We start from the raw sequence: 14,748 nt of genomic DNA, 5'->3' as shown, positions 1-14,748 counted from the left end.
TTTGTTCTTATACCTTGTAACTATAGTAAGATTATTGTATGAACAACGATGGAAAGATTCAGCAATAACAGTGAAGGGATGGTTGCTAAAGATAATAGAACTTGTTACATACAGAGTAACAGATGAAAGGGACCTTGGAGGTCTTCTAGTCCAACCCCCTGCTCAAGCAGGAGACCCTATACCATTTTAGACAAATGGTTGTCCAGGCTCTTCTTAAAGGTCTCCAGTGTTGGAGCATCCACAACTTCTGAAGGCAAACTCTTCCACTGGTTGATTGTTCTAACTGTCGGGAAATTTCTCCTTAGTTCTAGGTTGCTTCCCTCTTTACTTAGTTTCTATCCATTGTCTTGCCTTCTGGTGCTTTGGAAAATAGATTGACCCCCCTCTTCTTTGTGTCAGCCTCTCACATATTGGAACACTGCTATTATGTCACTCCTAGTTTTTCTTTTTACTACACTAGAGATAACCAATTCCTGCTACTATTCTTCATATGTATTAGCCTTCAGTTCTCACACTCATCTTTGTTGATCTTCTCTGCACTCTTTCCAGAGTCTCAACATTTTTTTTATATTGTGACCAAAATTGGACGCAGTATTCCAAGTCTTGTCTTATTCCAAGGCATTATAAAGTTGTAGTATCACTTCTTCTGATCTTGATTCTATCCCTCTGTTAACGCAACCTAAGATTGCCTTTGACTTTTTTTGGCAGCTGCAGCACACTGCTGGCTTATATTTAAGTGATTGTCCATTAGGACTCCAACATCTGTCTTGTAGTCACTACTGTTGAGCCAAGTTTAACCTACTCTGTACCTGTACATTTGGTTTTTCTAAGTGTAAAACCTTACACATTTTACAGAATACAAAACTTTTTTTTAGGATTTATGGGTTTGATAATTAGACAGGATAGATTATAGAAAAGGAGAAATTATGTTGTAACCATAAAATAAGAGGCAAATTTATAATTGTGCTTACAATTGCTATAAAGAAGATTGGAAGCTACATCTTTGTATCTTTTTTTTCTATTTTTGTTTTACCTTTCTTGTACTTTTACCTTTCTAGTTGATCTTTTTCTTTCCTTTTTCTTATTTTATATTAGTTTTTTCTTCCATGTGTGTCTTCCATATACATTAAATTTTACACACATGCACACACAAATGATTATAAAAACTAATATAAAGTAACAGAAAGGGAAAAAATACATATGCATATACACCTCTCTTTCTCCCTATCCATCCATCCATCCATCTACATGTATCTATCTCCCCATGCAGTAGTTTGCATTTGCACTGACATGGGTGGTGTCTCTTTTTAATAACTAGGTATGCAAAGATAGTGAAAGCTGCTGAACCGACTGAAATGGTTGTGGTGTTATTTTCTCAAACTTCATTGTCAGCACAATTCTCCTGACAGCAAATCATGTCATCTATCCTCCCACCCTCCAGTGCAACTTGGGGTTAGTGAAATAAGCCCAGCAATAGCAGCGGCATCCGCAGATCAACTTTAACTACATGCAGAGTTGGCCAAAGAGCAAAGTTACGCTGCAGTGAAATCAGCATCCAATTCAATAGTTGTGTAGCCTTGACCACTAGATGGCAATGAGCTGCAGGGCTTCTGCTTATAGGAGGAAGGACCTTTGAAGACCAATTGTTTTGACCCTTCTTCAGCTGAAAGATGCAGGCAGTTGTTTAACTTTCACCCGTTTCATAAACTGCTTTGTGGTTAATAAAACGTTAGGAGAAATGTTAGAAGAGTTGTATATGTATAAGTTGTAAATGTATAAGTTGTATATGTATAAGAGTTGCATATAGAAGACAGGAATCCTTTTCAACTTCATGTTTTAGATAAAGGTAAAGGTAAAGGTTCCTTCGCACATACATGCTAGTCCTTTCTGGCTCTAGGGGGCAGTGGTCATCTCTGTTACAAAGCCAAAGAGCCAGTGCTGTCCGAAGATGTCTCCATGGTCATGTGGCCAGCATGACTAAACACCGAAGGTGCATGGAATGCTGTTATCTTCCCATCAAAGTGTTCCCTATTTTTCTACTTGCATTTTTACATGCTTTTGAACTGCTAGGTTGACAGAAGCTGGGACAAGTAACGGGAGCTCACTCCGTTACATGGTGCTAGGGATTCGAACCGCCGAACTGCCGACCTTTCTGATCGACAAGCTCAGCATCTTAGCCACTGAGCCACCCTGTTCCTTTTATGTTTTAGGTAGAATACTGCAAAATCAAAGCACCTTCTGGAAATTTCACATATTCTCTTTCCTTCTTTTTCTACTAAAGAAGAACATTCCCCATAAATTCTAGCATGGGTCCAAATCTCAGAATTCAGTTTAGTTTAGTTTTGTTAGATATTTTTTGTAGGGTATCATGTTGATTTAAGATTTTATACTTTCCTAAGTGTAGTAATTATGTTGGTGGCTATAAATCTCTGTATAAGCATATTGAATTTATAGCAGTTGTGCAATTATAGCTTTTAGCTTAATTTTAATACAGGCTAGTTCATGCTCTGGTTTTGGAGGGAGGGGAGGCATGTTATAAATTTAAAAAAAGTTTTTAAGATACTGCAACAAGAGTCCCCATTCTGTGACCAATGACTGTAAGCTTCAATTTTCTATTTCAATTCCTTCACATTCAGAGGCAGTATAATACCAATCACCAAACAGAAAGAGCACTCACTCCATGTTTTCCTGTTAGTTTATGTCTGAGCAAGCTTTTGTCTGATCTAGCAAAGTTATTCTCATAAGTCAAAGTAGGATAAGTGGATATGGCAAAGTGGATATGACCTACTGTAGCTTTGTATTTCCTATTGTGCCTTCTGTAGAAGATCAGAAGCAGATAATGCTCAAATAATACCCCAGTTGAATACCCTACAGCAACAGAGGTTCAGAGAAATTGCAGAATGTCTTGGGAAGGAGGAGGAAGGACATGCAGCCATTAAGACTATTTAATTATTAATAGTCTTTTTTGTTCATTTGTCTGGTATGCACTACTTTTTAAATGGATCTTATGAAAACAAATTCTATAGTTTTATTATGACAGGAAGCCCTTCCTTTTATGCCTGGTGAGTCTCCCATCAATTAATTCATCTCAAAGTCCACAGCAGAAAGGACATTGTTAATTTATTTGATTTGATTTATTTAAAGAGCCAATATGGCTGCCCACTTCACATGGTAATCCTCGGCAGCCCAGAGCAACCAATAAAAACAATATAAAAAGGCATCATGTTCCCTATCTAGTTTTCCACAGCATTATGCACATTATACATACTTTGCTCCTGTCCATGTCTCTGGCTGTAACTTTTTAAAGATTGATTAGTGCAGTAGGGCTGTGCAGCAGTTTGGAAACAATTGGGAAAAGTTGTGTTGGAAGAAATGTCCCTCTGGGTTCAGTTCCAAGTGGGGAGAAAGACACTGGAAACATGGAAGCTGTTTGGAAAGACGGTTTAATGGTGGACAGGACCACATGGTTTGAGGTCCTGGGCAATTGAGCACATGGGTAAGAGAGAGAGATTTATACCCTCTCTTGCGCTTTGAACTTACTTCCTGTCCTGTGAAAGAAATGTATTCTGATTGGTTGTCAGACTCCCATGCGGTCATTCAGGGGTAACTCTGTGGGTTGTCTTGAGTCCCAGGCTTGGTTGGATCTTGCTGGGTGATGTAATGAAGGGGCTTTGGGCAATTCCTATTATGGCTTAATGGCTTTGTCCTGGTTTGGATCTTGAGTGAGGGCCAATCCTATCACCCTGGAGCTGAAGGTCTTTTGTCTTGTAGATAAGCTGGCACCAAAATATCTGCTGAGGCTATTAACAAAGGCGGGGGCTGCTTTCCAAGAGCATGTTTCACCTTTTCTCATCCAAGGAGGTAGAATATTCTGCCTTTTTAATATTTCCTAGAATATTTCATTCTTCTAGGAGAGGGGTGGGTGCTAACTTTCTACAGTTGCTTTGGAGCACACAAGGGAAGATGAACAAAGCATCTTTCTAAAACTCTTTAATGCAATCATCTCCACCCCCCAGTATTGGTTTGTTTTCTTCATCAAGGTACCTTTTGTTCCCAAATCCAAAACACCAAAGAAGCCAACAAAATAGACCCTGAATTTTATTCAAGGTGGAGTTGTTCCAAGTACACTAAATTGGTATTCCAGAGTCATGTCTAAAATCCTAAATTGCCAACACGTTCTAACTCCCTCTGTGGGGATTGTTAAACTCCAGGCAGGGGAGAACTGTTTTGAGCCCCAAAGACTGTTTTGTTCAGTTTTCTCCATTGAATTATTGTACAACATTCGGATTGGTTTCCTCTGAATTGTACAAATCTTTTTTTAGGTATCAACTCAAAGGGCTTAACTGGTAGAGATTCTTTCTCTCTCTGTAGAGGGAAAAGGTGACCCTCAATATAAATAAGTTGCAGTTGAGAGGTGATGTGCATATTATTATTCTGTATGAGACCACAGCACTTCTGCTGGGTGGTAAAATATTCAGCTCCCTTTTGGGTGTTGGTATTGAAAAACTATATAGATGTCTACTGACTCAATATTCACTCCCTGTCTTCATTCAATCTTTTGGTGTTACTGAACATTCCTTTCCTTTGAAGTAACTCTTCCTGCCAATCATTTATAATCCCTTATCATTTATATTGGGGAAAAAAATAGGAAAAAGATGACTAGGTCAGATCAAAGGCTTCTCAAGTCTACTATCCTGTTTCCCATAGTAGCTTCTAAGAAGACCACAAGGAAGACATCAGAGAACTTCATGCATCCCAGATCGGACTAACTGCTTTTGGGCTGGTGGGCAGTTTGACAGCATGCAGGGGATGGGCACACAAAATGGCTGCCATAAGAGACTTGTCTAGACAAAAAATGGCATCAGTGAAGGAGATGGCCAATCCTAAACTACCTCTTTGCCCAGAAACTGACTTAGCAGCCAGAATGTTGGGATGCTAAAAGGTATTGGTGGAAATAAATATGCCAGTACTTTGTTTTGTTTTGTCCAGTATATGTATGTGTGTATGTATATGTATTTGAATGTTATTTGCTGTATGGAGCTATTAGGCATCAAGGGAGTTATCTAGAAGCACCAGAACTATTACTGTAGGAGATCATGCTGCTTGTCTGTCCTTTATTCTGTTTATGAGCAATTGATCCTGAAAAGAATACTGCCATGCTAATGCATAGCCCAGATTTTAATGGAAACAGTATTGACACTTTTGAACTAGGTATTGAAACTGATTTTTGAAAACACTGTGAACAGCTAAGGAAACCAACAATTGGATCATTTAGCAAATCAGCCCATAGTTCTCATTTAAAGCACTGATGACCAGGCTCAAATTATCCTACTTTGGACACTTTATGCAGAAACCCAGTTCTTTGATGCTGGGAATACTGAGAAAAGTGGAACAGAAAAGAAGGCAATGACTAGAAGTATTGTCAGGGGTGGGCTGCTGGGGGTTTGTAGGGGTTCAGGAGACCCTCTAGCTAAGATTCTGCACGGTTCAGAGAATCCTCAAATCCCACTCCTGGCTGGCCCTGCCCACCCCGTCCCACCCCTCCCAGGAGTCCCCACGTGGCCCGTTTTGGATGCAGAGAAGTGCAGGGCACGCATGAAGGCTTGGGGAGGGCAAAAAATGGGCCTCCTGGAAGTTTGGGAAAGCTGGAAATGGGCCCATTTCTGGCTTCCAGAGAGCCTCCCGAGCTCGGGGAGGCCGTGTTCACCCTCCCAGAGGCTCAAGGAAAGCTTCCAGAGCCCGGGGAGGGCAAAAACACCCCCTCCCCATGGTGGTTCAGGAGGCCGACTAGGCCATGCTCACCATGGCCTTGCCCACCCAGCAACCAGGCAGAGAACCCATTGCTAAAATTTTTGAAGGCCACCCCTGAGTATTGTGGATGGATTTTTTATAGTGGGGATGGGTACACTGGTGGAAGACCTGAAGCAACAGGTTAGGGACAGATCAGCATGAAAAAAAAATCTGCCTATGTTGTTGCTAAAAGTCAATGCCAACTTTATAGTGCATAATCAACATGCATAGGCATCTTATTGCAGGAGTGTTCAGATCAATGCAATGAAGAAAAAGCATGCTTCATAATAAAAAAAAGCTAGGGTGAGATCAGGAAAAATGTAATTAGGGATAAGCAAATAGAATGAACCCAGGTGCCAATCATATTGCAACATTCAATTTGAGGTCTCAGTGTCTTCTCCACTTGCAAAATCTGCAAAGGATATTTAAAAAAAGATGCCCAAACCCAAGGCAAAGCTTTCTCTCTTTCTCTAGTGAGATAATTACATGAATGCAGCAATGCTGCTCATACTCTGAGAATGAGTAATAAGACTACATACAGTTTCCTTTAGATATATATACCCGTATATATATTATGCTTATATTGTTAGAGTCTTCCTGTTCTAGCAACTGTGCACCTTACTCTGTTCTGAGAGGCTTCACACTTGACATTCAAACAAATGCTTTTTGAACAGTGTTTTGTCCTACTTCCAGCTCATTAAATCACAGAGCTACACACATCTCAGAGGCATCCCAGAGAAAAACATTAATCTTGCTCTGAAGGGGCTGAACATCACTACCCATTTCCTGTACACAAGAACAAAAAGAAAGTTTTCCATACTATAATTACTTTGGCATGGCATACCAAGTCGTAATCGGTCTAAATACGGCTTACTGAATTAACCAAGGTAGGCTAGTTCTTGCAGTACATCTAAGTATAAACCATCCTTTCCAAGCCATAATTGCAAAGGTTACACAGCAGATAAGATACTAGGCTAAAGCCAGACAAATTACATTCTGTCTGCAATAATCCATGACACTAAAATGGCAGCAAAGAAACATAAAATTGTCTCTTTGCTGTCATTTAGTGGTTTTTCTAGATTTTGTAGATGATACATGGTCGCCCTAGTCTTGTTTGATGGGTCACTTAGGACATTTCCAAGCTGAGAGGAGTTACCAATAAAAAAAAGATGGTCTAAACAACCTGTATCTCCCTCCTTAGTAGAACAAGTGGTGAGGAAATATAGGAGAGTTGGTGTCTGGATCTCTCCCTTACCTTTTACAAATGGGGAAACCTAGTGATACACTTGCTCTGCCTCTCTCACAGATGCACAAACTCGATTTGGAAACATCCTAGGCCAGGGGTATCCAAACTTGGCAACTTTAAGACTTGTGGACTTCAAACACTCAGAATTTCTAGCTATGTTGAAATTGAAGTCTGCAAGTCTTAAAAGTTGCCAAGTTTGGATACCCCTGGCTTAGGCCTTCTTCATTGATCACCATGAGGTGCTTAAGTATAGATTTCCTTAATCTTTCCCTTCTTTTTTTTTTTTTTTTTTGGTGATTAGAAAATTGGAAAATGTGGGAAGATAACAGCCCATACATAGTAAATACAAGGCAGTGCAATTTTTCATGCACATATGCACATAATTTGAATGGCTTGGCAGTTTCTGCCACACATTTAGCATTTCATAGCTTAGGCCTTCAATATTAAAAACCTACACCGTCCTTTTAGAATCTTTTAAGAGAGAGAAGCAGTATTGGCATCTAATTTCATCCATGAGAGAATCCCATTGCTTCCCAAAAAAACACTAAGCAGTCTCAGGCCTTTAAGCTAACAATTTCCTCAAAGACAAAACTGGCCTCTTGGTTCCTGGAAGAGAGGTCCTGAAAAGGTGGCAGCAACATCCTAACAAGGTGATGTGGCTGGATCATTCTGCTCATTTGTGTTAGCTAGTATTTTGAAATGGCATCTTGGTTTGATGGCACCTCACTGTGTGACAAAACAAAATCAAATAAAGGGAATCAAATCCAGAGTTCAGTGCTAATCCTAACCCCCCACAGAGTTCTCCCATGGTAGGGTAGGATAGAAATATGTGTCTTTATAAGGGTGGCATATTTCTCATTGAACCAGGGAGGGAAATGGTCATTGATGCGTCTTTGCAATTGCTGAAGATCCTGAGATCCTCTGGTCTATTTCTTCAATGCTGAGTCCTCAAGGCTGAAAATGTGGGAAATGGTCTCTCTCAGTTCTCAGGATATTGTTGCCAACCTTGGCCATTTTTGTAGAAGAGACCAGGCATGAAGCTGTCTCCTTTCAGCAGCCCAGGGCCTTAGGATCACATGTTATGATGTTCACTGCTATCTAATGAATCATTTCCAGAGCCAGTCAAGCTGTTTGACCAAGGTTTGGCAAAAACTGTTAAGCCTGAAGCAAAAAAAGGAGAGAAGAATAATCAGCTCAGGATCCAAGAACCAAAAGGCAGTATTGCAGAATATGGTTAGGAGATTAGCTGAGAAATCTGGTGATCTAATTATATAGCCGTAATCTTTTGGAATGAATGGGAGAAAAGTATTGCTATGAGAGATGAATGCTCTGACAAGCCCTTCCTGAACAGCCTTTCCCATTGAACTAGAATTCCTTGAATTCTAACCCCAGCACATCTGGAGGGAGACAAGAGGGCAAAGCTGCTTTAAAGGATATTTCACCCAGCGGACTGCAACATGAAGGACCTATGCTTACATGAGGATGACAACAGATTATAGATATAGATACAAATATATAGATATAGATAGATATAGATATATAGTTATAGATAAATATACATAGATAGATGGATGTAGATGTAGATATATATAGATATAGATATAGAGATGTACATGTACATGTACATGTAGAGAGATATCTAGATAGATATTGCAAAGTAAAATACCACCATATATATGGTATTTTACTTTGCAATATCTTTTATTAACAACACACTAATTGACTAATTAAAGGCTATGCACCTGCTTTTAAGACATCCATTCTTCACCTGCAAAGGAGGGTTCCTCTCCTTGTTGCTCCACGTGTTGCTGCGGTTTGTGGATATTCTCATACCAATCTGCATCTCCAGAAGAGGTGCTATCACTGTCTTCAGCTGTAAGATCTGTTGGAGAAAACCCCGAGTCTTTGAATGGAATCACAGAGCTACACTTTCTGCCCTTCTGAAGCACCCATGCTGTGTCCCATGAGTGATGCCCAGTGGCTGCTAAAGTACTCTATGATTTTGACCAATGTTCCTCCAGCTGGTGGAAGATTGCAACAACAATAGGAGATTGCAACAACAACCACCACCACCTGTGATCTGACCAACATTCTTCATTAGAGCCCATTTATTTGGTAGCAAGGAAAAACAATAACCATTGTGTGGGAGATGCTACAAAACTGCTCCTCAGATACATCTGAGAGAGTAGAATAAGAGCAGCAAAGAGACACTGTTCCTTGATTTCAGGAGGGAGGAGAAAAATTCAGGATCCATGTGGCAAGAAAAACAAAAGGAATTCTTATAAGTAAACTCCCTAGAAAATGATGCAATACTATACTTTATTTGGAGCACTAAGCCAGAAGTTTATTATTATTGTAGAGGCTTCTCCAAAAATAATAGTCATGTGGGAATACAGGGGTGTGATGCCCATAAACCATAGCCCATAAATGTGTGTGGAAGGGATGAATATTAATTTATTTGTGTTTTTTTACACCTTGTCCCAAACTAGTTTTCTCCTGATATATTGGACTTCATTTTCCATAATTTCAATCCCATATGGCAGCTAAAGTCCCAAACACTGGGAGGGCACTAATTTCAAGAAGTCTCTTGCACATTCATCTTCCAAGAGTTTAGTTGCATTTTTATAGTCTTAAAAATAGGGGAGTGAATGTAGAGATGATAGACTAAAGTGTGGAGGAGGAAATGGAAAACAACAACAGCTATTTTAGTCATGGCCATCCTCTTGGGAATTTTCATTGAGAGGTATACTTCCTCAGATATTGATGCAATATATAACCACCATGATTAATATCCATTGATAGTTGCATCTAACATCTAATACTTATTGCATCAAATGAGGATTTTATTTGACAGGGCAAATCAGCTGAATGAAGCCTGAGTATGCTCAATGACAAGAGAATAATGACTGGTTATTGTTCCTGGGACATAAAAATGGAGGGGGTGGGGTACACATACAAGGATTTCTGCTAGTTGTCTATAAAAAAAAGGAAAGCCAGCATCTGCATAGCTTGTTATTTGTCTTTACGTGCTTTCTCTTGACAAAAGAGTTACTAGTACCTACTTGGCTGAGATTATTCATACATAGTTAAAATGGAAAAATCATTTCCTCCCCCACCCCAAACCTGAAACCCCAAATAATGAAGTCAGGGGCTTTAGCAATCTTTGGAAGCCTTTTTTAAAAAATTGTCCCTAAAACCCCCTAAAACCTTAACAGATAATCAGAGTTGGAAGGGATCTTATAGGTCATCTAGTCCAACCCCTTGCCCAAGCGGGAGACCCTACATCATTTCTGACAAATGGCACTCCAATCTCTTCTTGAAGGTCTCAACTGATGGAGCTCCCACAACTTCTGAGGGCAAGCTGTTCCATTGGTTGAAAGTTTCTCAGAAAGTTTCTCCTTATTTCCAGGTTAAATCTCTCCTTGTTCAGTTTCCATCCATTATTCCTTGTCTGGCCTACTGGTGCTTTAGAAAATAGCTTGACCCCTTCCTCCCTGTGGCAGCCCCTCAAATATTGGAAGACCGCTATCATGTCTCCCCTGGTCTTTCTCTTTACTAGACTAGCCAAGCCCTGTTCCTGTAACCGTTCTTCATATGTTTTAGCTTCCAGTCCCCTAATCGTCCTGGTTCCTCTTCTCTGTATTCGTTCTAGAGTCTCAACATCTTTTTTATCATGTAGTGACCAAAACTGGATGCAGTACTCTAGGTGTGGTCTTACTAAGGCTTTGTAGAGTGGTATTAGTACCTTATTTGATACCTTTAACTATTGCATGTGAGATCTATTTTTATTGGGAAATGATGTGCTAGACAGCAGGTGGGAGATGGGGAAACCCGTATCAGCATTCCCAATCTTGTGTCTTTCAGATACATGTTTGGATTATGTAGACTGCAGTTTCAGGCAATAATATAGTTAAAAGCTGGGAAATTGGGTGAGCTTCAGTTTCTTAATGTATCTGAATGGCAAAGACTGGGAAACATAGATAACAGTATAAGATAGTAATAACACCACAGCATAGGTTATCCCAAATGTTATATCAGAATCTGAACCAAGCTGCTAAAGGACAGTTTTACACAGCTATTGTTTCCACTTCTCAAACTCTCAAATACTATTAGAAGGTAATCTATAAGAATTCCCACCACCACCACTTCTGCCAATTTGAAATAATGAATACAAGGGATGGAAATCATTGTTCCATCCCAAGGTGCTATGGATTGGAAAAAACATTGTCCTGCCAAATACTTCGTACAACAGAGAAGGAAAAAAGAATAATAAAAAATAATCTAGGATCTTGGAACTAGCTAAACTGGCCCGGTGCTAAAAAAACAACCAATGGATCCTCATCTATCCCAGAGGGTATAAGATGTGGAAAGATATCTGGATATAGTAACAGTCAAGAAGAACTGGATATGGTACAAAAAGATAAAAAAGGGCTCTCACCCTGTTGTCGATAATCCTTGGGACGTTTGGTCTCCTGGCGCGTTGTCAGTTTGGGGAAGTTGTGAGGTGGTGAAACTTGGTCACCAGTTACTTGGTAGTGAAAAGAAGCTGAAAACAGAGCAATAGTCCATTAAACTCTTAGAAATAGACCTTGCGGGGAGAGAAGAATTGGGTCGTCACACCCTTGCTTATTTCCTTAGAAGTTTTAATGCAGGGAGATAATATCACTTTCAGGAAATGAGCTATTGCTCAAGCCTTGTGATTGTACAATTAAAACCCTGTTTAACATCAGGCTGCTGTAGATCTTTAAATATATCAGATTTCTGATAACACTTGTCAATCTGCAGCATTTGCAAGGAATCGCCATTCTATCAGAATTTTTCTTTTCTGGTGAGATGTAATGGATTTTGTCTGCTAAGGGTGATGTTGTGATGGACTACAGTGAAGTGACAATTGTGCAGAAAGGAGGGAGCACATTCCAAAAAGGGGGGAAAGACAAGGGACAACATAGCTTGGAGTGGGATTGTAGAGAAAGGAAGAGATTTAGGGTAGTCCCTTCATAGACTCTCCTAGGGTACATCCATTAGTGTTAGGGTAGGATAGATTTAGTCTGGCAAGATTCTGTCTATTTGGTGTGAATGAATAAATAAAGAACTGAATTTGACTGGACAAGTCTAGAATCTAGGTCACTTTGGGCTGGGTGTGATATCAGCAGATGAACAAAGAGATCTGCTGGCCAGAAGGGAGTGTCTTGTCATGCTCCTTCAGTTTCTCTATCTATAAATAAAAATAGAAGATCTGTTTATGGTGCTCATCATGCTGGCTAGGCATCAAATCCCCTATTCCACTAAGAGTTTTGGTTACTCTATATGGGTGAAGGCAGGGCATGCTGGGTATTTTCCTTAATAACTGCACACTTTTGATCCATGCAACAGAACAGAACCTAATGAAACACTGCCATTTCTGCAGCAAGTCTTACTGTTTGGTTAATGGATTGCTTATCAGACAGAATGCTCACAATTAGTACTGGAAATAGCAGGCCATCTCAGAATGGAGATGTCTGATTATTATATTTAGGTATAATTTCTGCATCATTATTGACTGATGTCTAAAATGTGTCTTAAAGACAGTTGTATAATTGCCAGGAAATAAGGCCATTTTACATGTGTTGCTCTGACTATGTGTACCCAAGATTGGGGTTAAAATAAAGGTCTGGGGAAGAAGTAATTATCTTGGGAAAGAAGGCCTTTTTTCCCCTAAACCCAGGAAGAACACCTTCAGGTTTGAAGGAAAAATACTTTTTGTAGCTCGGTACAATTTTAATAGAAATCCTTCCTTGGTTCTTTTTCATCATAGGAACTACAATGAAGGTTGACCCTGAGTTTTGAAGAAAAAGGATCTTACAGACTGCCTCAGTCTTTGGAATAACACAACATTCAGGTGCATATAAACTGGGGAGAAAGATAGCCAAGGGGGGTTGCTCACTATAGAAATTAGAGAGAGGCACAGGGGGCTTCTTGCTGAAATCATAGTCTTCATAATCAGAATCAGAGTCTTCATGGGCTGCTGAAGGGGTCACGTCTGTTTATGGAAGAGAGAAGAGAAACAATTGTCTGAGGAAACCAGCAGAGTTTAGAAAAGGCAGCACCTAAAATACTCTGCTATGGTGTAGGACTGGCTCTTTAAAAGACTGGAGTCGCAATTTCAAAACAAATCTTCATTATGCAGGTAGTCAAAAATTTATGTTGCTAAGTGAAACATTTCTTAAGTGAATTTGGCCCCATTTAATGACCTTTCTTGGCACAGTTGTTAAGTGAATCACTGCAGTTGTTAAGTTGTTAAGTGAATCTGACTTCCCCATTGTCTTTGCTTGTCAGAAGGCCGCAAAAGTTGATCATGTGAGGCCAGGACCTTGCAACCGTCGTAAATATAAGTTAGTTGCCAAGAATTTGAGCATGTGACTATGGGGATGCTACAGTGTGAAAAAATAAGGCACTTTTTTCAGTGCCATTGTAACTTTGAACAGCCACTAAATGAACTGTTGTAAGTCAAGGACTACATGTAATTACCAAACATTATCATGGATGGCCCTTGGACGCGCTCATAAAACTAATTCATTTAAAGGAATTTATCAATATTGAGAAACATAGATTTCAAGAGAAAAAAGCTAGTTGGATTATCAAGGATTTTCTTTTTAGCGTTAAGCACTTTTATGATTTTTATGATGGCTAGAAGGGATTTTATATATGCATATATATATGTGTGTGTGTGTGTTTTCTTAAGTTTTTGCGGGTACTTACATGTATGGTATTCAGCTTTGTTCGGGTATTTTCCCACGTCATTATAGTTGTGCTTTTAAAGTTGTAGCAACATTTCAGCAGAATCTCATCTGACATCGTCAGGCTTCTGTGTTGTGTTCGTCTGTGAGTCAGACTTTCACAGCCATTCCTGTTTTAAATTTGGTGCTAGCCTACTGCTGTGCCACCTGGGCACAAACAGACACCCCCCCCAATACCTCTAGCTCAAACACACCTCAACCAGGCACCCAGATGAAACCTAGCTTCCTAATAAATGATAGCCGTCTGTTTACTCAAAGTCAAGCCACACTAAAAGCCTCCAATACAGGAACACAATGTTGCCAGCCAATCAAGACAAAAAAAAGCTACAAAACAGACAGAATATATTAGAAACACCAATCAAGCAGAACACAGCAAGCTCCAAGACCAATAAACACAGACCAAGACTCCCAACCAATCAGGATGAAGAAAAAACCATTCTAACACAGCAATAGGCTAGCACAAAATTTAAAACAGAAACGGCTGTGAAAGTCTGACTCACAGACGAACACAATACAGAAGCCTGATGATGGCAGATGAGATTCTGCTGAAATGTTGCACAACTATAATGACGTGGGAAAATACCCGAACAAAGCTGAATACCATACATATAAATACCCACGAAAACTTAAGAAAACAAATATATATATATGCTATATATGCTATATATGCTATATATGCTATATATACTGTTATTGTTTTGTCAGCTGCTGTTTAAATTCACATCAAGGGTTGTCATTTAACACTTTTTGTTTATTATTGTATTGTTGGAAGTTACGATTCCCCCTCTTCTAGGAAAACAGCCCCCACCCTTTGTCAAGTAGGGCTATTAAAATAGCTGGAGCCAGCTTACTTTTCACAACAAAGGAAGGAGAAAATTACAGGCATGAGATACAGAGAAAAAACTCTACAAACTAGCTAAGATCCTTTCCCAGAGA

The 14,748-nt window shown here is 39.6% G+C and overlaps 1 protein-coding gene across 4 annotated transcripts in view; it reads right to left on the bottom strand.

Moving 5' to 3' along the window:
* Positions 1-5,539: 5,539 nt before the first annotated feature.
* Positions 5,540-14,748, bottom strand: part of CD6 (CD6 molecule) — a 51,961-nt gene continuing 42,752 nt past the window's right edge. Inside the window, exons 7-10 of one of the 4 annotated variants that reach the window (XM_087950598.1) lie at positions 12,960-13,055; positions 11,475-11,582; positions 8,779-8,918; positions 5,540-8,197 (exon numbers count right to left, since the gene is read on the bottom strand). In XM_087950598.1, coding sequence (XP_087806724.1) covers positions 8,785-8,918; positions 11,475-11,582; positions 12,960-13,055 — 338 coding nt within the window. In that variant the 3' untranslated portion in view covers positions 5,540-8,197; positions 8,779-8,784. The remainder of the gene's footprint in view (positions 8,198-8,778; positions 8,919-11,474; positions 11,583-12,959; positions 13,056-14,748) is intronic. The other 3 variants (XM_087950597.1, XM_026682592.2, XM_087950599.1) reach the window with 3 other exon arrangements.

This window comes from Notechis scutatus, chromosome 1 (assembly GCF_049901735.1).
Source record: "Notechis scutatus isolate UNSWTSFEM ecotype Mainland chromosome 1, rNotScu1.2, whole genome shotgun sequence".
Classification (NCBI taxonomy): domain Eukaryota; kingdom Metazoa; phylum Chordata; class Lepidosauria; order Squamata; family Elapidae; genus Notechis; species Notechis scutatus.
This window is presented reverse-complemented; position numbering and strand designations above follow the sequence as displayed.